The sequence below is a fragment of the Cheilinus undulatus genome, linkage group 17 (genome assembly GCF_018320785.1).
Source record: "Cheilinus undulatus linkage group 17, ASM1832078v1, whole genome shotgun sequence".
Lineage (NCBI taxonomy): Eukaryota > Metazoa > Chordata > Actinopteri > Labriformes > Labridae > Cheilinus > Cheilinus undulatus.
Window position 1 is genome coordinate 13,051,301 of NC_054881.1, and position 23,477 is coordinate 13,074,777.

Below are 23,477 nucleotides of genomic sequence, written 5' to 3' on the forward strand. Positions count from 1 at the left end.
CTTTCTGATCTGAGTGCTTAGATATTGGTAAATGATGTAAGAGGTGTCTTTTAATAATGAGTCTGTTTATGCTCAAGGTTTCTGCCTGTTTGAGCTCATTGGAGGATTTTGGTGTGGTATTTGTAAATCTTAAAAAAGAGTACTGTCTACCATTACAGCTGCCATAATCTAGAAAAGATATTTAGTTCAGCTTGAGATGATGGCCTGTTGAAGTGACTGCCATTGTTCCACTCACTCTGGTATCAGTGAATATTTTTACAAGAGTACTTTGTAGAACTGCTCTCATTGTAAAGGTTATTGTGATTGTGTCTGACTGGATTTAGGACTTTATTGATAAAAATTGATTGGATGGGTTGGCGTGTACCCTATTTTTGGAGGGAATTTAGAGCCTGTATGGATGGATGGTTCATAGTGACAATACCTCTCTACATCATTGATTACATCGAAAGCAAAAGCCATTTTAGGTTGCAGAGGAGGAAGTACATCCAGATACAAATAAAAACAAAGGATAGGAAAGCTAATAGCGACACAGGGAGTTGAAGGACCATATCATACAGTTTGTTTCAGATCACCATTCGGACATTAGCAGCTTCTAAACATTTTTTTGAAAGATATACTTTTTCTTCTTACTTGGAAACTAAAAAAGTGCAGTAACTGAGGTCAATGATACAAACACTGATTAAATATGACATCTGGTAAAAAAAAAAAAAAAAAAAAGGAAATACATGAAATAAAAATCTTAAAACATTTTCAATGCTCCTGTCCATACAGAACATATGATTATATTTACATGATATCTTTATCGCAACAGGTGGAAAATAATACCTTCACACTTTCTCTGCATGTCACTAAAACATCATGAAATTGGTCTTGCGTTGCCACTCGTACAACTCGTTTAGTCCAAAGATTTATGAGATTGATATGGAATGCTATAGCAGCCTAATATGAGTCAGAGGGACTGTGCCATTGGCCCAAAGTGAATTGAAAAGAAGTAATCATGCTGATTGTTACCACGACTATTGATGCAGCCGAATAAGAGCAGCAAAAATTTTGGACCAATATTGCCAAGCAGCCTTCATTATTAAATGTGCATGAGGAAAACTGGTGTGTGTGTGTGTCTGGAATGAAGAGTAACAAAATAAAAAGCTCTTATAGCAGCCATATATTCTAAAGTTAATTGGTGGGGACGGACACCCAGGTTTGCAATACTGAAAAAGTGCTTACTGGAAGTGCACTTTTAGTAAAATGAATTACCTAACTAGACCCAGCAGAGAATATTACTCTTGATCATATTGTGACTGCAAATGCTGTGTTGAATATACATCCAAATGCCATTTTCATATACATTATCACCTGCAAAGCTACAGCTAAAAGTCCAAACAACTATGCATTTGTTCATGTGCGTGTATGTGTCAGCTGTCTTTCCATTCGTGGCCTTTATCCAGCCCTTTTTTTTTCCTTTACTTGTGTGTTACTGTGCCATGGAGAGCTGTGCATTAGAAAAAATAAAAAGCCGCAGACTCCCGACAAGCATTGACTACATTCTGAGCGGGGCGAGGATCATTTTATTTACAGTTTGAACATTTTAAATCAGCGCTTGAGGTATCAAACACCATGAGGGAGGAGCTCAAACTGAAAGTAAAATCGACCCCAACCCTAGGTGAGGTGTTATCGATGACATTCTTTAAGTCGTGGTCAATGTACGTAGTATTTTCCTTGGGTAGTTAGGTTGAACGGGACATAGAAGTGAGGTTCTGGGTGTTTTAAAGTTCTTAGTGCATCAATATGTCTTCTCTGAATAGACTAACATGCGAGTGTGAATGAATGCTATAAAGAGGTACTGAAAGCAGCAAGGCAGATAATGCTATCCAAGCCTATTATGATGTGAAAATGGCGAGTAGCAGCAAAGACAGTAGCAGAAGCCATGCTGAAATGTTTTCTACTAGGTATGAAATCATCTTAGGTAACTTGTGTCAACATCTCGTCGACATTTCTTGTGATTTATGCATTCTAATTTGGCTTTTGTGTTGAATCTGTGGCTTTAAACTAAACAATATGGCTGTCTCATTCCCCACCAAGCTCGGAATAACCTCTACGTTGAAACACACTTTTACTGAAAAGGATGTAGAGATACAGAATGTCTGACCAGTTTAAAACCAGGAATGATGTAAGCGCAACTTCTAGCCTCTCCGAAACATGCCCTCAAGTGTCTCAGTGAAGTTTGATTTCCTTCATATTTGCAAAAACCGGAGCCAACATCACGATCCCCTACTTGCACATTTTGATTTACCTTTGGTTCAACCACGTGATTGCAGAGCGAGGTCACTAAAATAGACACTGAAGCCAGCACAAAACTGAACAAAAGGCATGCTACCTAGGCTTGGTTATTTGATTTTTTTGTTTGTTTTCTTACTCTTTCAGAAAAAAGTCATTTTCATGTATTTTTTTCTCCTTGCTATATATGTTTTTTTATGATGATATTGCATGGTTACTTTCCTTGAAGCTGAGAAATGAAGTTTTCTGTGGAGTCTCATGAGTCCCGGCCTCTATTCTAGATCTTTCTGTGATGTGGAGGCAAACATTTCAGCTGGTTGGGGTTGCAGTATGGATGGATGGAGAGGTATGCCTGTTAAGCAGCATGTGCAGGAAATCGGAGGCCGAGAGGAGGAGGATGAAGGAGGAGGAGGAGGAAGAGGAGGGGGTCAGCCTCGGCCGCTCTGGCTGTGTTGTGTCGATGCGAAGGGTCCTGGGACATTGAACAGAGGTCCCCGGTCAGGTTGGTCACCCCAGGGAGTGGACGTGTTCATCCTTTCTGTTCTCTATGGCGTTGGGATCCCGACAGGAGCATTCATCCCGTATGTCGCAGGACATGGGGAATGGGATCACCTAGGTTGGAAAGAAAGAAGGAAATCCATAAAATACAACATCCCAAAGAGTTAAACTCACAGCAATTATTTATGTTTCAAAGTTCCAAGTCTTAAATAAAAAATATTCCTAGAGGAGGACATTTTTTCAGCTAAAATGACTATTGGTTAGGACAACTTTTCTCATGGGGTTACAAAAAAAGACTTCCATAATTCAGTAAGGACCACTTGGTCAAGAAACATGCACGAGTTGTATATTTTTCCTTATTAAGAGTTATTAATTTGCTCTTATTAGAGCAGACATCAATGACAACTGAATTATGCTGATTAAGTCAGAAGCATAATAAAGGAGAAGCTGGGGTGGGGAGAGTTGCAAAAAACAGCTTGCAAAGGGAGCAGCAAAGCTTAGCCAGGCTAAAGCGGGTTAAATATGGCAGCATAAGTGCAATTAGCCTTTAGCGTACTTAGAAATGAATCAGCTGGCTGTCAGCTAATAAGGGCTTGCATGAGTTTGGCTGATTTTAATTAAATGGCCTGAAGGAACAATACACTGGATTTTTAGTTTTAGTCTAACAAATTGACTTATTGAGCTTGTGTGAAGCCTCCATCTAAAACTGTTTAAATTCTCAAAATGAAATGCATGTTCTGAAAATTCCACCTACAGGGGACTCTCAATCAAAACAATTCAAAAAAAAGATGACATGGGAGTGATTCCCTGCTACTCCACCCCTTTAATGGTGTTGTTCCATTGGGCACTTAAAGGTGCAGTGTATAAAACTGGGGAATATCAGTGACATCTACTAGTCAGATTCTAGATTGCAATGCTTACTCTTAGTGGTAACTGTAGCAAACACTGGAATGAAAAAAAAAATGGGTTTCTGTTATTTGGTCGCTCTGTGGAATGCAGAAGTAGGCAAGAAGTGAGAATCCAAGATGGTGGAGTCCATGAAGGAAACCCTCTCTATGTATGGGGGGTGTCCAAACTTTTTCCCCTGAGGGCCACATACAGAAATATATTAGGATGCTGGGCCCACTTTAATATGCACAAGGTGATGTATATGACATTCATTAGGTCAGAAGCAGAATAAAGGAGGAGCTGGAGTCGAGGAGCAAGAGCAGTTTGCAGAGAGAGTGGCAGAACCTGCCCAGGCAAGAGTAGTGCAAAAGGCAGGATGAGAGCAATTGGCCAATAGCATGCTTAGGGCAAATCAGCTGGCCATCAGCTGATTAGGGCTTGCACAAGATCAGCTGATCAGGGAAGAGCCTGACTCTGTAGCCTGCCTGAGCTAATGCAAAAAGCTTGATCTAATGGCTAAGGCAAACAGACAATAATTTCCAGTTTTTTTGGGGGGATGCCAATCAGATTTTGGAAATGTCCCCATCACTTTGGGTCAGGAATGGTTGACAAGGTAGTAGTGGTCCTGAATCCAGAGAACTGCTGCTATATGCAATAAGAAATAGGCGACAAGTGGAAATAATCAAGGGAAAAAAACAGAGTAAAACATCCAAAGAAGTTTATAATCATTCAAATAGCTCCAACGTTTATCCAAACTCTGACGAAAACTAAAAAAAAGCTTGATTTCTGCCATTCAAAGTATCTTTTTTACTTTGCTTTCTATATTTGCTATTGCATAATGTATCAAGTACAAACACTCATCACTAGACTTTCCAAATTTCTCTTTCATTCAGTTGCACAACCACACAAACACATACTGACTAACTTTCTTAGTAGTCTGTGGAGCAGACTTTTGCTAATATCAAACAGCCTTGAAATCAAATCAGGATGGTTTTCATTAAGCCAATTTGTAATGGGTACACTAACTCTGGGTACAATGTGTACCTAGACTAAGAGCAAAACTGATGGACTCAAAGCCTCCATGATATTGCATCAATTTGGAACAACAAAAGAAGAGAAAAGCTGTGTCAAAGGTGGACAACTACAGTTAAATAATGGACATCTGGACACCTCTGTTTGTCATTCTCTTAATGTCTGAATGGTATCAAAAATCAACGATTTGAAGGGTTAATTGGAGCAAAATCTTCTAATATTTGGGTTGTATTTTGCCCCTCTAGATGATCTATAATAAATCAGTGACACTCTGTGACTCTGACAGCTCTGGTCGTCTAATGTCAAGGTGAAAATAGAACCAGAGGACAAGGGCCCATTGCCCATGGCGTTTGACATCACTGGATAACGTTGGCAATGCGTCATCAGCACCAGCTGCCTCTGCCTTGTCTGCTCACCTCCCAGGGGGTCCTGCTTCAATTGCTTGGGTACACAAAATGTGTCCCCCATTTCTCCAGGCCAAACAAGGAACACATGTGGTCTAAGTCATGGAGGACAGGCAGCAGAGCAAGGGCATGTCTGCATTTGTGTCCTGGTGGCTTATCAGATCAATCTGTTGGGGGCTGTGAATGCTGTCTCTTCTTTCTGTCAGGGCTGATTGGTATTGCCTCTGTTGCACAACGGATATCTGTACTCAAAGTAAGTGTAACAGCAACACTGGCAGTGTAACCAACACAGACACTTAGCTGAATGTACGCCTCATGCCAAACAAAACTATTAGTTTAGAACTATTAGTGAAAGTTGTCTGCCAGAGTTGGATCATTAAGCTATTATCTTAATAAGGAGTAGCTGCTGTTTAAATGCCCAGAACACTACTGTAATGCTATCAAACAAATTGAATCATTAGCTCATACCAACTTGGAGAGATAGTCAAGTAATTACTAGATGCATTAGCAAAGAATAAGAAAGAAATGAGAATTTTCCATCCACTAAAAGATGCATTCATAACAATAGTGCCCATTATGTTGCACATCATCAATATTAAAGGCTGGGCCTTCAAAGCTGAGCCACTTCCTGTGTTTCATGTGAATCCAAATCCATCTTAGTTTGCCAACTATTAATGGAAATCTCATTATAAGTGATGAAAGGTTGCCTACCACTAAGGCTAACTGTTTTTGGTTTTAATAAATTTTTTTTAAATAGAAATTTTTTATACTTACTTATGTACTAAATTTTACAGATACAAAGTATTGAGATGAATTGGTTATCTGAAATGTTGACATATAAAATAAGAAATAAAGGAGACAATACAATTGGTGCACTACAACAGCAGTTTTCAAACTTTTCAGCCCATGACCCCAAAAATAATGGCTTCTGAGATCGGGGACTCCCACCTCCCCTTGAGAGGAATAAAGTGCACAATGTTGCACAAAGCATCATGTATAAAATTTGCATTTTAGGTAGTTTTTATAACTTTTACTTATATTTAAGCACAAATATCACTTGATAACTACTTCTTTATTTTTTTTAACAATTTTGTTTTACAATAATGTAAAATGTATGATTATAAATCCTATTTAATTCCTCTTTGTTTTTTGCAAAACACCCCATGACCCATCTTCATTGTCTTACAACCCACCTGGGGGTCTCAACCCCCACTTTGGGAATCACTGCCATACAGTAAAATACAATACAATACAGTGTGAGTGCAATTTTGATACAATATGGTATTATATCATACGATATGATACAATAAGAAACAAGACGGTATGTTAAACTACTATGGTATATATCGTGAGACCTATCTCATTGCTGTATGATTATACAGCAATGAGATAAAATACTACTTGATACAGAACGACACTATACGGTATGATAGACAAAATCCGATATGTTTCAATCAAGTGCTATTACAACGATACAACATGATATGAAACAGTATGGTACAATAAGCAATACCATATGATACAAAACAATATGATACGCAATAAGATACGATAAGACATCATACAAAACAATACAGTATCACGTGATATAGAACAGTAGGATACGGTACAAAAAGAGGTGATGCGATATAATTCAAAAGAGGATGCAATCTGATATGATACAAAATGATGCAATACTGCAGTAAGATATGATATGATATGAGACAATACAGAACAATACGATATGGTATCTGATATGTTTTAATCAGGTACTATCACGATATGATATGATATTACACGAGAATACGAAACAGTATGGTACGACAAGTAATACGATATAATACAAAATGATACTGCGCAATATGAGACAGGATGTTAGATACCAAACGAAGCAATACAATATGATATAAAACGATATGAAATCACACGATAGTCACAATACCAAACAGTGCGATACGATACAAAAAGAGGCGATACAGCAATAAGATACGATATGGCATGATACAGAACTATACAATATGGTATGATAGACAAAATCCGATACTTTTCCGTTAAGTTCTATTACAATACGATATCACCTGTCATATGATGTCATTTGTCATATGATACAATACAAAGTAATATGATATGGCAATTAAATAAGATACAACACAATATAGAACAATACGTTGCAGTATGATAGACAAAATCCATACGTTTCAGTCAAGTACTGTAACACCCAATGGTATGGTACCATAATAAACAATATAGTATGATACAATAAAATGTGATACTACATGATAAGATATGATGTGATAGAAAAACATGAAACACTACCATACCATTCAATATAATTTGATACGGTCTACTATTGATTCAGTATGTTATGGTATCATATAGTATGATATAGTATGGCACGATTCAGTAAGAAACACAATACAGCATAGTGGTTTAGGGAAAAGAGCAGAAATTTATGATAAAATCTATTTAAGAATTTACAATAAAAATCCACGTAATAAAATAACAAAATAAGACAATTTAATTAACAAAAGACACAATAGGGAACGGTTCAAGAGGACTTGATATCAGATGATGATAAAAATCCAACACAGCACACTGGGTAGGACTTAGATCCCCCACCAAAGGAGTTTCACTTTTTAAATATGTATTTGTAAAGAGCTCGTCATAATCAAAAGCAACTCAAGGTGCTTTTGATTATGATGATAATATAAATATGTCTCCTTATTTATTAATGGCTGCTTTTACCATATAGAAAATGTAATAATAAGATTTTAGTCCCTTTTTCAAAACTTACCATTTTACTTCTTAATGACCAAAATTACAGTCAAAGTAAGCTGCACATTTTCGTCAAAGTATAAAACATTATGGGTACAGGAAACACCTCCAGTAGTGTCTCAGAGTTGGTCATTTGTAGACAGCGGGTCTGTTCAGTGACATGGGGGAGCATGCTAGTCACTGAGCAGCAGTGACGCAGGCTTCTCTTTGAAATAGGGTGTAAAATAAGTTGTTTGTGTGGGGGGGTTCCTAATGTGAGGGCCAGGTGGGCAGTGGCCGGACTCCTCTGAGAAAACGAGGCCTGCATGTGACGACTTTACGAGCCCAGGGCCGGACACACTTCAGAAACAGCTGTCAGTGTTTCCTCTGTGGCATTTTGGAGGCCAGAACACGGGGCGCTTTGCTCCCAACTGACCCCTTCTCAGTTTAATTACACTATCTCTCAGTTTCACACTTTCACTTTGTCTCCTTTATTGTCTCCTCTTTGCTCTACCTTGCTTTATTACTCCTCTCACCTTCTTGCTACTACCCACGCTCCCCCTACACCTCACTTCTCCACCCACAACTCTTCTGTTTATCTCTCTATCTAGAAAATGATGGTGGGTGGCAAATTTGACATGGTTTCCTTTGACCTTGACCTCCAGGGTGGCTGGGCCAGCTGCCACATCTGGCCCTGACTTGAGGTTCTCGCAGGGTGGCTGGGAAATGGGATTGGCTGGCCTTGTGGGCCTGGGGGCCCTCACGTTGCCCCGTGTCCTGGGGTTGGAGGAGGGCTGGGGGGAGGACACCCACTAACAGCAACATGAAAGCCCTTCAGAAGAACGCAGACCTTGTCAGAGCCCCATCCTACCATCTCAGGAACAGGTCAAAATAACACAAGAGTTCCTCTCATTTCTGTGTGCGCAGTGTGTGCGTGTCAGGCTCTGCTTGAAGTAAAGAAGGTGTGTAAGGGGCACAGGCCTGGGAAAGGGGAACTGGCTGACCTAGGGATGCATACCGCACTGTTTATTAGTAAGTCACAGTTTTAAATGAGAGTAAATCACGACAAGCATTGATTTGTTTGCCTTGAAATTATACCAGGAAGTGATGGCAAAGACAGTGCAAACTTTTATTTTAATTTGCACAGACAAATAGATGCATATCTATCTTAAATGTAATTATTGATACCAAAAGGTCCAATGCAAAAGAAAGACACAGATAAAGAAAAAAACTGGGGGATGGAGAATTAGGCCAACACGAAAGAGAAATGCTGCAGTTCCTAAAGTGGCCACTAGAGGCTGGCTCTGAAAGCCCCAGAAGTCACATACACACCTTTTAAGTACAAATAAACCTGTTTGCAGCCCAGATCAAAGTGCAAATCAGATGGAATAGTTCATGTCTTTTGGGTGCACAATGAACAGGAGATGATCCTTTAAAAAAGACATCTGTTTTTGCTCTAACAAGGATATAAGTTATGCATAATTATGCCTTTGTCAAGAGGCTTAAGGATCATCGCAGCTCCACCTCTTTGTCACCTCTTTGACTACTATAAGGAGAGTGAATTTCTATATTATAAACAAGTTATGCATAAATTGAAGTTATGTTAATTTTTGATAACTCGTGTGATGCTGCATGTATGCTACATGTCACCCTAGCTAACTGCTATTTTTGAATTTTGAGAGATATTTTCTTATAAATACCTTACAAATATGAATCACAATGTGATTAATTGTACAGACTGGCCATCTAAGAAGATGGTATGCACTGCAGGGGAGGATGGCTCATTTTTTCCTTGATGCTAACACATAATGGTAACTGTCATTGACAGGCAAACAGAATTAGCATCGTGATTTAATTATTCTTTTAACCCTTGAAGACCTCAGCTATTTTTTAACCATTTTGTCTCACCTGGACTTATTTTCTTACAAAGCTTATAAAACATCAGCCCTGTGGTGCACAGTCAAGCTCTAAACATCTCTTTTTTCAGGACAACCTGGGCTTTAAGAATACATGTGCTGCAGTAATGTCACTTGAATTCAAAAAGGTTTTGGGACTATAAAGACAAAAGAAGAAACTAAACAGAACTCAAGACTCAAAGATTCGTATGTGTGACTCACAATAAACAATAATGACTAAGACTTTTTTCACACAAACTTGTTCTCCCATCTCTTGGGGACCAATGGGAGAAAAAGTAATCATTTTGTGACAAAAAAAAATCAACAAAATATACACATATTTACATCCTTACACTTCTTTGTATAAGCTCTATTTGGGCTATTATTCAAAGCAGGTCCTTTGGTGAGATTTTCTGGTGTGGATTAAATCTTTAAATACCCTGAAAAGTCACCCAAGTTCCAGCCTCACTAGAAAAGGTTCTGTAAGTAATTGTAAGGCATGGATAGTGCCAGTAGAACGGCAAAACAGCTAGCTAAACAGCTATCTGATACCAATACTAATATACTGTATAAAGAACTTTTAAAATTGCAAAGATCACCAAGTGTCTCCTAAGCAAAGAAATTCTGAGTCAAGAAGAGTTAATACATTGATTGTAAATATTGGTAGATATTTTAATATCTGCATAAATTTTGAGCTAATATCTGCAGATACTAATATCATACCGATAATAGGCTGCATGCCCAGTTATACTTAAAACTTTTTACTTAAATTGAATGTTTTCAAGTTAAGAGCACAGACTGCTGAGGGTACTCAGTTACGCCTGAGTGACGCCAACCTTTTTTTTTCTTTTTCTTTTTTTTTTACCAAAGGGGGCTCTTGAAACCATCCAATATGGTGGACCCTGTAGTAAAACAGTGTCTCAAACTAACTTTTGATCAACCTCAGAACAGATTACTTTTTAGTTTTGTTTTTTTTTCCTCACATTTTACACAATGTCCAAAGTTGTTTTTGAATTGGATTTGTATATGACAGGGAGAGCTATGCCTCGCAAGCCCAGTTTGTACCAACCGTGCCTGGTTATTCATATTATCTTAAGAGTTTTAGTGTTTGTGCTGACCTGGCTTACAGTTTCACTCCAACTGTTCTCTTGGCATCTTCAGTCAACTTTGGTAAAGTAAGACAACAAAAACAATTTCTTTCTGTAACTAGCCAGCTAATGAATTAGCGAGGCTGCATAGCTTTTTTTTTTCAAAATATGGACCAAAATATACCAATATGGATCAGAAGTTTTTAAAAATGACATAGTGGTAGTAACAATGTCAGAAACAAGACTTCAAAGAAGCAGTGAATAATCCAATGGGTGCCATAATGAAGGTTACAATCATTATTTAAACCGTACACCAAAATGTCTGATTTTGGAAACAACAAACTAATTTCAATCCAGAAATACTGAGAGTCTTGGAAGAAAAATATTTACCATATAATTAAATAGAGGTTTGATTCACAGAGACAGAAAGAAGCTGAGCAAGAAGAAAGAGCTCTAATGAATAAGATTAAAAAGGGGAAACAGCAACTTTAGAGCAAAATAACACATAACAAGGTTTGGCAAAATAAGTGCAAGCACTTAGCATCAGCCAACAGCCAAAAGCCCTAAAAGCAGCAGGGAGCATGTGTCCCCTGGTGTGTAACTACCTTTGCTCAGCTGTGAAGAAAAGCCCTGCTCCTCCCTCCACATTATCCTTCCTTTCCCTCCCACCAAGATGTGTTTTGCCCACTCAATTCTCAACCCCAATCCCCACACAAAGACAAATACGGGACCTCTAAAAAAAAAGAAGCTATAATAGGCTGGTCCTTGTTCAGTGGTAAGTGATGTGATGCTGGGGCTTGGGAAAACTGGAAGGTAAAATGCTGTTTAAAGTGCAGTGTGGATCCCATGGTGTCCCTCGTTCAGTTAAAATACTCCCATACCATTGCCAATGGAACTGAGTTATCTAAGCAGTCATTTTATAATAAAAGGTCAAAAAGATTGTCCATTAGAAATTTCTTCTGTATATTACTTAGGAATATTATAGGAATATTATTATATATTACTTAGGATAAAGTCGTCAGTAATTTAGCAAGCATTTTTCCAGTGGCAGGACCAATAAAGGATGTCTTTCACAATCATTTAAAAGATGTTCAAAAATTGTTTTAAGCTTTTTCTCTTTGTTTGAAAATGTTGATGCAATGTCTATGTCCACACCAAATCTACCAGAAAATCCGCTTTTGAAAGAAGATTCATTGCACATTTAAACTCTGATTTAAAATTTGCATTCTCTTCAGGATTGCAAATTTACCAGAATTTTCAACTTCTCTATGATACTAGTGAAATTAGTGGTTTTATTACTTGTTTTGATATCCTTAAAACTAAGAAATGTCTTGTTTTGCAGTTCCAAATATTGCAAGCGAACACTGCCCAAGTTGCCAAAATCTATTGCCACATGTATTTGTGAAATTTAGTCAGTGCAACATCAGCTGCTTTTGCCTGTTTGTAAGAGACACAACACATTTAGGAGACACCAAAATCACTTAAAAAAATTTGAGCATTGGCCAAACAATTCAATTTAAATGGCCCCCCACTGCTTTGTTTCTATAGGGTTGTGAAACAATGCTTTATCACAGATTAGCAATCTGTTTAGGTCATTTGGATGCAAAGGGACTGCACTTAGATGCATGCATGCATACTTTGCATGTCGTCAGTGATGAGCTGATATCAGAGCTCATTTGCCCATCTCCTATGAAAACCTCAGCCCAAACTTCAACTCTGTGGCTGTCTTACCTTGACTTGGTATCCCTACATGCTGCATACAATGAAACTGCTAGCAATCAGAAAAAAACAGGGGCATTTTATCCATAAGGTAAGGGATATGAGCACCTCTTTAATAGCTTTTCTCCCAGACCACCGCTGTATGCCATCTGAGCTATTGGACATCAAGTCATTTTCAATGCATAGTGAGTTGCGTCTACAAGAAGAATCGAGGTTTACCACTTGGCATGTGAATGCCAAAAACTGATAGAAAATCCCTGGTAATGCATTGTCTAAAGGGAGTATTTGTTTTGTGAAACTTTGGGCCAGATCCACAAAGAATGGATTGCTCCTGCCAATAGCGCCGTTATTTGCGCAGAATTAGCTCACGCAATCTGCCCTGTTTTAGCGCCTTATCCTCAAAAGAATTTACTCTAATCATATGCAGGTGCTAACACGCCCACACAGTTTGGCAGCTGAGCGCTATTTGCACCTCTAATTGCAATAAGCTGCATGGCATCTAGTAGCGCAAGGATCATGCGGCCTGGCAACCGGTATCTGCAGATGATTTCATTGTGGCTTAGATCAAAAAGTGATACTCTCCTCCAATAAATCCTTTCTTGTGCGCGCCTGCCATCTCGCCTGCCACGGTGCCTTCGCCTGGCTACAATCACTGCTGCCATGATTACCGCAGAGTCCTGGCATGACAGCCCTTATATAGGCTATGCTCCACAGTTACCACCAATTGAGAGCAATTTGCAATCATTTTGAGCAAGAGAGAGAGTGAGAGAGGAAGAAAGAGACATTGCGCGGATTTAATACACAGGTCTCACTGGCGGTAAATAGCACCGCTTTACTGCCTGTGGCATTTAGCGCTGGTCTTTGAGGATTAGGTAGTATTTGCAATGAGGCTCATTTGCATAGGAAGGGGGCAATTTTGCACTGAATTTATGAATATTCCCTAATTTACATGCATGCAAATTGGACCGGTGCAGCCAGGAGTGGCAGAGCAGTTTGGGTTCAGTTTGCGTGCATTTCACCCTTTGCGTATGCTTTGAGAATTGCACGCTATTTTTTCCTGTCATTTGCACAGGTTTAGCGGTCGCAAAAGCAGTGCAATCCTTTTGAGGATCTGGCCCTTTGTGTTTAAATTAAGACTTAACATCAGTGTTTCTGGACTTTTCAATTCTATTAGTAATTAAAATGAGTGATATATTTTTTAAACCCTTGGGTCTGAAAGTATTTAAGTATCAGAAATTTTAAAATCTTTTATTCCATGTTAACAGGCTAAAATGGTCATTTACGCTGGCATTGAATCACAATTACCATCAACAAAATGCTTGCACTTGCTGGCCACTTTATTAGGTACACCTTACCAGTATTGTTGGACCGCCTTTTTTGTCTTCAGAACTGCCTTAATTCTTTGTGGCATAGTTCTGAAAAGGTGTTGGAAACATTCCTCAAAGACTTTGGTTCATATAGACACAGTAGCATCACGCAGTTGCTGCAGATTTGTCGGCTGCACATCCATTATGCAAATCTCAAGTTCCACCACATCCCAAAGGGGCTCTATTGGATTGAGATCTGATGACTGTGGAGGCCATTGGAGAACAGTGAACTTGTCATGATCAAGAAACCAGTTTGAGATGATTTGAGATGTGTGACATGGTGCATTATCCTGCTGGAAGTAGCCATCAGAAGATGGGTACACTGTGATCACAAGGGGATGGACATGGCCAGGAGCAATGCTAGTCATCTGGAACCAGTCTGCCCATTCTCCTGACCTCTGACATAAACAAGGCATTTTTGTCAACTATGGAGATGGTTAAATCTCCTTTCTTCCCCATTTTGCTCAGTTTGAACTTCAGCAAGTTGTCTTGACCATGTCTACATGCCAAAATGCACTGAGTTGAACCCATGTTATTGGCTGGTTAGCTATTTGTGTTAACAAGCAATTGTACAGGTGTACCTAATAAAGTGGCCAGTAAGTGTAAGTTCCTTCCTGTCAGCCAGCAAAATTTCTTTTCTACAAAGAAGCTACGTCAGCACCCAGGGGTCATTCTGTCAATGCAGCTGCATGGCCTAATTACCTGCCCACGTACACCCTTCTTCTTTTTCTTCTACGGAGAATATGAAAAACTGATACCATAATAAGGTCTCTGAATTTTCTGGATAACGTCACACAGTCTACAGAGAGCCATGTGAATCTTTTTTGTATGAAAATTAAAACAGATTCAAGTTATGTCTTTGAGTTAATTGCATTTCACAAACCACTGCAGAATGACTTGAGGGTTAAATCCTGAATTTTAGTTAGATTATTAAGTCAAATTTATAATTCCGAAGTTTGAAAAGTGGCTGATCAGGCAATATATTAATCTGATTTTAATCAAAATTCAGCAATGAAAATCCTGGCTAGTGCTCACTGGGGTAAGAAATCTGACATTGCGGTGACTTTTGCCGACCATAAGTTTGACACTAAGATCTATTATGACACTTAGAGTGTTGGACATAGAACATGCATGCCTCAGACTGAAGCTTGTAAACAGAAGTGAGGGGCTGGGAGGGATCCCAGTGCTCACCCCAGACCCCACCACCACCACAGACAGAAAAACCTACAGGCATTTGTAGAAAACGCTGTTTTAGAGAGGCCAAGTTGTATAACTATATAATCGGTGCCCTTTGCATACTGCTTCCAGCATCCAAGAGAGGAATTCCTTCCATACTAGGGGGAGAGAGGGTTTTTCGGGGGGGGACCTACTAAAGGGGTCTTGCTCAGGCAACCCTCAGAAATGCACACTCTACACCCTCGCCTCCTCTCCTCCCTGCCTCTCCAAATCCAGCCAACAGCTTGCAACTATTAAGGGGAGATTCTGTAGTGACCTTACGTGCAGCCAGTCCTTGCACCTTCAAAGCTCCTGGGGAGGAATAATACACAGCAAGTCATCCAGAACTCTTTAATACACAAATCTCTACCGAAAGTTAAGAGCAGAGAGAGGCAAATGCTGGGAAGGGAAGTAGTAGAAAATGAATGAGCGGCATAGCATTTCTGCTCTGTTTTCTGTCAGTTATTCTGCTCTTATCAGGATTAAACTCAACTGATAAGAAAAAAGAAAGCGGAAGGGATCTGGAAAACTTGAATTGCTAATCACCTACAACAACCATGTTTGGTTGGAGCAGAAACCGCACTATCGTTGAATTTGGAAAAAACTGTAACACACTCCAGAAATGATAATTATGCTTCCATTCTGGTGATAACCAGGTCTGGATGGGCTTTGTTTCCAGCTTAACTGTTCATATGTTCGTATTTCCAGGCTTTTCTTGTGAACAGGATATATGAAGATCACTTGGAGGGATTTTTTTAAAACTTTGCTGCATTGTGAAGTCTTCCACAAGGATGGCCTAACAAGAATTTGGAGATTGCAAGGCAAAGGTCAGGGTCTTTAGACTGCATTTGTCTCTTGGAGTTAACCCTAACCCTATCAAGGTCATAAGTCAAAATTCAAGGTCATTCGACCTAATTTGCATGCCTTGCTTGTAAATGTGAGAACTACAGGATGCTTTTGACTTTGGAGGTCAAAGGTCACTGTGATCTGACATAGTGTGAGGTTGCAATATGCAGAGAATGCAGAGGTTTCTCCAGATTCTCTGAAACCATTGATGTTACTGTTTATGGTCGATGATGGGATCATTGCAATTTTTCTTAAGATTTATTGTTGGGCTTTTTAGGCCATCTGTGCACCAAAATCTTTGCAATTTTAAACATTTTTTGGTGTGTAAACATCTGGGAAGTGAGGAGACCAGTTACTAGAGTTTTGCCCTATTCTTTTTGGTGGGTGTCTAGCTGCTCAACAGGGTCTTTCCAGATTTTCCTTTTCATGATGCACCAAATGTTTTCTATTGGTAAAAAGTCTGGACTGCAGACAAGCCAGTTTAGCATCCAGACTCTTTTGTTATGAAGCTATGCTATTGTGATGAATGTGGTTTAGCATTGCTTAAAAATGCAGGACCTTCCCCGTAAGAGAAATTGTCCGGATGTCAGCATGTGTTGCTCTAAAAACTCTTTGTCCTTTCTAGCATTGATAGAGCCTTTCCAGATGTGTGAAGTGCTCACAACATGTGCACTAATGCAACCATTTTAAATGAGCTCTGGCTAAAAGCAGACAGTAGGGTTTCTGGTTCATTTTCACATATGGCTTCTTCTTTGCTTGATACAGCTTTAACCTACATTTGTAGATGGCATGGTGAACTGCGTTGACAGACAATGACTTCTGGAAGTGTTCCTGAGCCCATGCAGTGATTTCCATGCAGTGCCACCTCACGGCCTGAAGATCACAAGTATCAAATACTGACCTCTGGCAATGTCCCTTGTGCAGAGATTTCAGCAGATTCTCTGAATCTTTTGACGTTATTTTACAACGTAAGATCAGTGTTTCTGAGGCTTTATTTCTGGTGATTCGCTTTTTACATAATACAAGCCAACCAAACTTCTTTTTCTTACTGCTTATCAATTCTGCCTTCCGTACTGTCCTTAGTTGGTTTGTTGGTCTGATGGCTGGTTCTAGTTTGATTAACGTTGATTCCGGACTCAATCTGGTCCTGACCTGGTGTTTTCACACAGACTTTCTTTGCTTGCTTGGACCTTCAATAGCTGGTCTTGAACAATGAGTTTCTTTTTTATAAGCCAAGGATCAATGACTGTTACTTTTTCCCTCCAATGGCTGGTATAGCCTTGCTTTGTGTTTTATTATGGTTATTATTATGGTTTATTATGATTTAGTATGAAAGGGTCGAAAGAAATCCCCATTTGACTATAATTCCTACTGCCGACATAAATGTCACATTAAATACTGTGGTGAAGAAATTCTGAAAACTCTTTTGGCGACCCCCAAAAAATGTCCCACATCCTAACCGTGGACTTCAGGAATGACTGCTGTAAATAATTGGATATTCAAAGTCGTCACAATTATAGTTAAGGAACTTTTTTTAAATTGTTCCGCTATTTTTAGACCAAGTTTTCCACATTTTAGTAATCCTCCAATCTTTACTTCTGAGAGACTCTTCCTTTCTGAAATGCTTCTTTACTACTGACCTGCTGCCAGTCAACCTAGTTAGCTGCAAAATGCTGCTCCAGCTGTATTTCATTTACTTCTCCAGCTTGTTGTCCTGACTTTTCTTGGGATTTGTTGCTGTCATTGAATTCAACATGAGCTAATATTCTTTATGAAATAGTAAAATGTCTCATTTTTCAACATCTGATTTTTATGTCATGGTGTAAATAAATATTGGTTTATGAGATATGCAAATCACTGCATTGTGTTTTTATGTACATTCTACACAGCGCCCCAACTTTTATGGAATTGGAGCTGTTTAAATGCTAGGCTACAAATAAAAAAAACAAATAGCTCCGTGTTGACATGAAATAACCTCTTTGCTATACAGACAAAAGAATCCCTAACAACAAATACTACATTCAGGAACAATTAAACAATTCTCAGACAAAGTCTTCACTTGTGGTCTGAGGGAGAACATTGATTTCTCGCTAAAGAGGAAAACACTGCCTGTCTTTGTCACCCAGAACGTGTTTGATTCAGCAGCTCAGAGTAGAGAGAGAGAGGGGGGGAGAGAAAGAGGCTGTCATAAATGAGTTACAGATTCCTCCTGTCATATATTGTGTCATTTTTGTTTGGTTTTTTGAGGTTTTTATGTGACTCCGACCTTGGTCGTCTGCCACGCATGTGTTTGCTTTTGGAGCAAATCAGAATCAGGTGAAAAAAAAAAAATCTGTTTTGACTGGGTTGATCAAATGGGGATGACTATGAGGAAAAGCCTTGCCCGAGAGGAATAAACAACTGCAAATGCCTCACCAGACACATGTACTTAAACTATAATAAATACACTAGAGATTTAAATGTGGATTAAAAAAAAGAATGAAAACAACAGGAAAAAGTCATCAAGAAGGTAGTCTGGGCAATCATTCTGAAGTAAAACTCTGGTTAAATTAAGTTTCGTGCAAATTAGGTACGTGAAAGGCTTTAAGAAACATGTGTACGCAGGCAAGCAACATCAATTAAGTAATGGTCTTGAAAAATAACAAGCGCGGGGGATTATATCAAACATCTGGCTTCCCTCTGTTCCCATATCAATTTCCCATATCAGCTTCATTCCTCTGCGTTTCCTTTTGTTTCTCACCCGCAGTGACCTTCCTCATCCCTCGCTTCTGGCAGCCGATAAATCAAATTATGATTGGTTATTTCAGAGCAATTTTTTCCTATCTTATCAAATACTTTCCTGAGGACCTACCAGTGGAAAACACCAGCCAGACTATTTTCTTCAAACAATGCCAGGGCTAAATGTCTTTAAGTGGAAATTTGGACAAGCAGTCTGGAGTATTAGAGCTCCAGGTAATGCACTTACTGCATCATACCCTAACTGAAAATTATGTTTCAGTTGGAAAAGAGCAGCTTTTCACCAAATCCGTCTTTGACAGAAGTCGGTACCAAGTGGGTAATTTGATCCCCGATTTGCCTGTAGTTATTGTTTTAGAGAACTGCTAACACCTGTGATGCAGACACTACTTTCAACCATCGGCATGTAGCATCCTTGGCCTGGAACTGCGGCAGCAGTAAACCAGGGCCAAAGTTTTCAACAAGGATTAAAGTCTGACTGTAATCACATTCAGCCATCCCTCAATGCAGTCAAAAATAATGACCACATAGTTTTATTTTACAGTTTTTATGAGGTAAAAGACAGAGAGAGAATAGGATTCTTTGCCCCTATGTGCTACTGAAAGGGTGGGTTCATTTTGATTGACAGTGGATGACTGGCTGAGCTCTTGCAGGGGAATGACATGCACAATAAACACAATTTCAGTGTAGCTTACAAGTCATAAGCTGACAGTTTTATGCACACAACTGTATTAGAAAGCAACGACCACACCAGCATCAGGCTGAGGCCGGAGATAGACGTTCTACTTGAGCCTGTGTTCGCTTATGAGTCATGAGGCTTTCCTTTATGCAACACATGTTACTGGAGGAATTCTCTAGAGCAGTGGTTCTCAACCTATGGATCAGGAAACCCCACTGAGAGGGGGGCCTTCTAAAAATATAAAGAATATTTTTGATTTATGTTAAATGGTATATCGTACCCATTTTTATAAAAATGCATGAATAAAATTGGTTAAATATACAATAAAAACATAGAACATATGTTCATACCAAAGTTATGTTTAAAAATCAACCTCCCTCAGGTACAGTGGGGGTCTCCGGTGTCTGACAACCTTATTTTGAGGGGTTGCAAGCTGAAAAGTGTGAGCACCCCTGCTCTAGAGGGCACATTAGAGAACTTAAGCTGTGTTCAACTGCCTGATGTGTGGGATGTAAACTATAAACATGGCAAGAATCCATATATGGTCACTTCGGTCAAATCCCTTATTGGACTTCCTCTTTTTCTTAGCCAATCAGTGAAGATCAGTCAACATCACAGACAGTCATATAACAGCATCTGACCAATAAGCAGTGGCTTTTGCAAATCTGGAACTTCCAAAAAAATTTTTTTAAATATCTTTTAGTCCCACAAAAATGGCCCTAACATCAAAATTGACAATGGTAAGTTGACAAAATTCACACAGTATAAAGGAAAACAGCAGTGCTACACACCATGATAGGTTTTACAGTTGTAGCAGGAAAAATGGAGGCACCATATTTGATCATACGCCCATTTAAAAGTGTAAAATTGTGTCTATTTTTTAAACATATGACCATTTCATCTAGCAAGCCATTCTAGGGGTATTTTTTGACAAATAAGGCATTATAAGTTGAATAAAAGTACTGCATAGTGAAGTTAGATGTACTCTTCACTTCATTCTTGAGTTAGAGGACATTGGTGTAAAGTTTGAAGAAACTCCCTTGGAGTCTTTTTGAGATCTCAGGTTCATAAGAATGGTCTACAAAGTGCATTAGTGTCTGCTTGCACTTTTTGATGACAGAAAACAAGAAATACTTAAGAGTGGGTGGCTCAAACTAGAGCCCTGCGTGGGACTGTTTTCCTCATCCCGCTCCCACTGAATTTCTGACCATTACTGCCTGAACCCACAATGTGTGTGTTACACTCCCACACGCACCCGCAAAACCCTGAGAATTCATGCCCACACAATAATAGAGATGCATTGATTTTGTGTTTTCTCCTGTCCCGCAGGAGAAAACACGTAATTTCACAGGCCATTAATAGAGATTCAGACCAGGTGTTGTTCAGGGAGTATAGGGGAAACAAAAGTGTCACGGAATACATCAAAAATGAAAAACAGTGCCTTGTGCAAAAACGGGCCAAGAAGATCATGTGAGTGCAAACAACCTATTGATCTAAATGAATAAAAAAAGAATAAGCTGCAGAAAAGCACGTACAATTGCCCATCGACAGAGAGCATCTCTCTCCCTCACTCTCTCTCTGAGCGACAGCTGTCAGTCAAATCTGCTGCATTTCAGCACCAGGGACAGCTCATTTAGCCATTCTCAGCACAAACATTACTACCTTTCACAACACAAACCCCCCCCACTTTTTCAGTTTAAATAATCATTTATGAAACTATACTTTTCTCACCATTTAGTATTCAGTGGTAGATATTAATCTGTTATTCCATCAGAGCTTGTTTGCAGAAGCAAAACTTGTCCGTCTTGCCTTGTTTTCTTTTTCTGTTGTAAAGACCTTGTTTGAGCTTCTTTTCTACATCATTTGTTGACTCCATCATCCTGTCGCTCGGCTACATCCAGATCCCGCAGTGTTTTTTTTTCAGCCGCCCATTCCCGCCTGCAGCAAAGTTCAAACCGCTCCCGCAAGATTTGTGTTGGGTCCCGCCGAATCCCAATGCAGCCCTCTAGCTCAAACTTCTATTTTAGTTGTTCCACTGTTGAAACAGGCATCAGTACATAATGGTATTGCATCAGGTCTTGTATTGTGACAGCCCTACTTTAATAACAGGAATCTGTCACTAGACTTATATAACCCGCTTTTGAAGCAAGGGGCAAAAAGTCAAACACATGTTAGAATTTCATTTTTAGACCCTACATTTCTAGCATAATACCCATATTTAAGATCTTCATTTTAACCAATCCCCCTCCCTTTGATGTATAATGAAACAAATCCTAACTCTATCAATACCATGCCCTGCTTCGTATCTGCCAGCTTTACTTCTTGTTGCTGTAGTAATTCAATGGAAGCCATCCTCCCACTGGGGTCTGTCAGTAAAAGTGAGTTATGCTAGCTCTGGCTGAGCCCCTGCCCTGGAACGGGGCCAGGAGATGTAAAGATGAGATAGCGTCAATCAAAAGCAGGGAAACCACTTCAGGAGTGAGGTCACTTCCCAGCGGGCTGCTCACCCACTTTCCTGCTGCTATTGACCTTAGGATACACTAGCTTACATCTGATACTGAAGTTTGGAATAAAGGAGGAAAAAACACCTGAACCTCTTGACCTCTTTTCCAGCCTCAGGTTGAATGTGTGCACAATATATGAAGAAGAGCTGTGTGGCCTCTTTGGCCAAGAACTTCTTTTTCAGACCTCTGTTATTTGTGATAAATGCTCAAGTTTCATTTTAATCCTTCAAACTTAATGTAAACAGCATTGCAGGAAGGTTTATCTCTTGTATTAAGAGTCATAATATCTAAACACTATGCAAGGAATAAAGCACTTTCTAGTTCAAACAACATATCAGGTTTTCAGTTTTTTAATCACAAGTTATTTTGAGTCTTTATAGCAGCACCATGTCTGGGTTTTAAAATTGATATTCATATATTCATATTAAGGCTGCAGGCAGCACTGAATGGGCCCTTGCACACTGGCGCGTGTCGGGGTGTGCTGCGACTGCAGGTGATCTGAAGTGATCAGGGCGGGACCAATATTTATCATGTAAATTTCAAAGAAGATGGGACATATTGGAGGTTTTAAGGGCTTATTACTGGATGTGACACGACAGCAAAACCATGAAGTGAGCATTTGTATGTGTAGAGGGGCAAACTCTGATGATACATGGAGATCTGAAGAAAATCAGCCATTTCATATGAGAGTTAAGGTGACTTCCTGTCAAATGGCGAGATATAGAAATAGTTGCTATCGCCACTGAGGTGTCCATTAATCTAACTTGTTGGTGGGATGAACAGATAGGGTGACGTTACTAGGGAATTTGTGTAACTCTCTAAGCTTAACAGGCTCAACAAAGAAACAGGAATGAACAATCGACCTAATAGTGGGACTTTCTGTTGGTCGTAGGGGGAGCTCTAAAGAGATATTTGTATATAGGTGTGTTAAATGTGACTTTGAAGAACACTGAATAATGAATCCAAAAGTTATTTAAGAATTAAGCGATTACGCGCCAAAATAGATGCATTATTTTTCTTGCTGCCACATAGGGGCACTGTAGCAAAAGAAAGAATCAAAGGCATGAATGTATTCAGGATAAATGAATAATTATCTCTGCGATGTTTGGCAATGTGCAAAAGTGCATACAACTGAAAAGTTGTACTGAATAACTGGTTTAAGAACAGTGCAAAAAAGTAGATAAAAATGTTGAACTTTGGCCCCTTGTTACGGCCCAACCCTTTCACAAAAACTTGTGGGAAGCACAACTTTATATCACCAACTTGCCTAGAATAAGTAGAAAAAATCTGGAGTCAGTCGGATAAAACTCCTGGGTGGAGTTTGTTAAAACGTGAAACTTGTGAATAGTCAAAAAACACCAAATTTTACCTTTGGCTCACTGTAGTGCCCTTCCTCCAAAGAGACTTTTATTCCGATCTGGTCATGATACATGCACATACATGATACCTGTCATGTCAATACACAATTCTTCCCTATCAGTGGAGCCAGTTGGTTATTAAACCCTTTCCAAAGTCCCCTAACTTGAGTTTCCAACATCTTTCCCACCAAGAAAAGCTTGTTTAAAAAGAAAAAAGTCACCTTCTGATAAAATCACCACT

General features: G+C 39.3%; 1 protein-coding gene across 1 annotated transcript in view; it reads right to left on the minus strand.

Moving 5' to 3' along the window:
- Positions 1-2,781: 2,781 nt before the first annotated feature.
- pappaa (pregnancy-associated plasma protein A, pappalysin 1a) overlaps positions 2,782-23,477 on the minus strand; it is a 180,343-nt gene continuing 159,647 nt past the window's right edge. The window contains exon 22 of the mRNA XM_041811536.1: positions 2,782-2,886. Within this exon, the coding sequence (XP_041667470.1) occupies positions 2,782-2,886 (105 nt within the window). The remainder of the gene's footprint in view (positions 2,887-23,477) is intronic.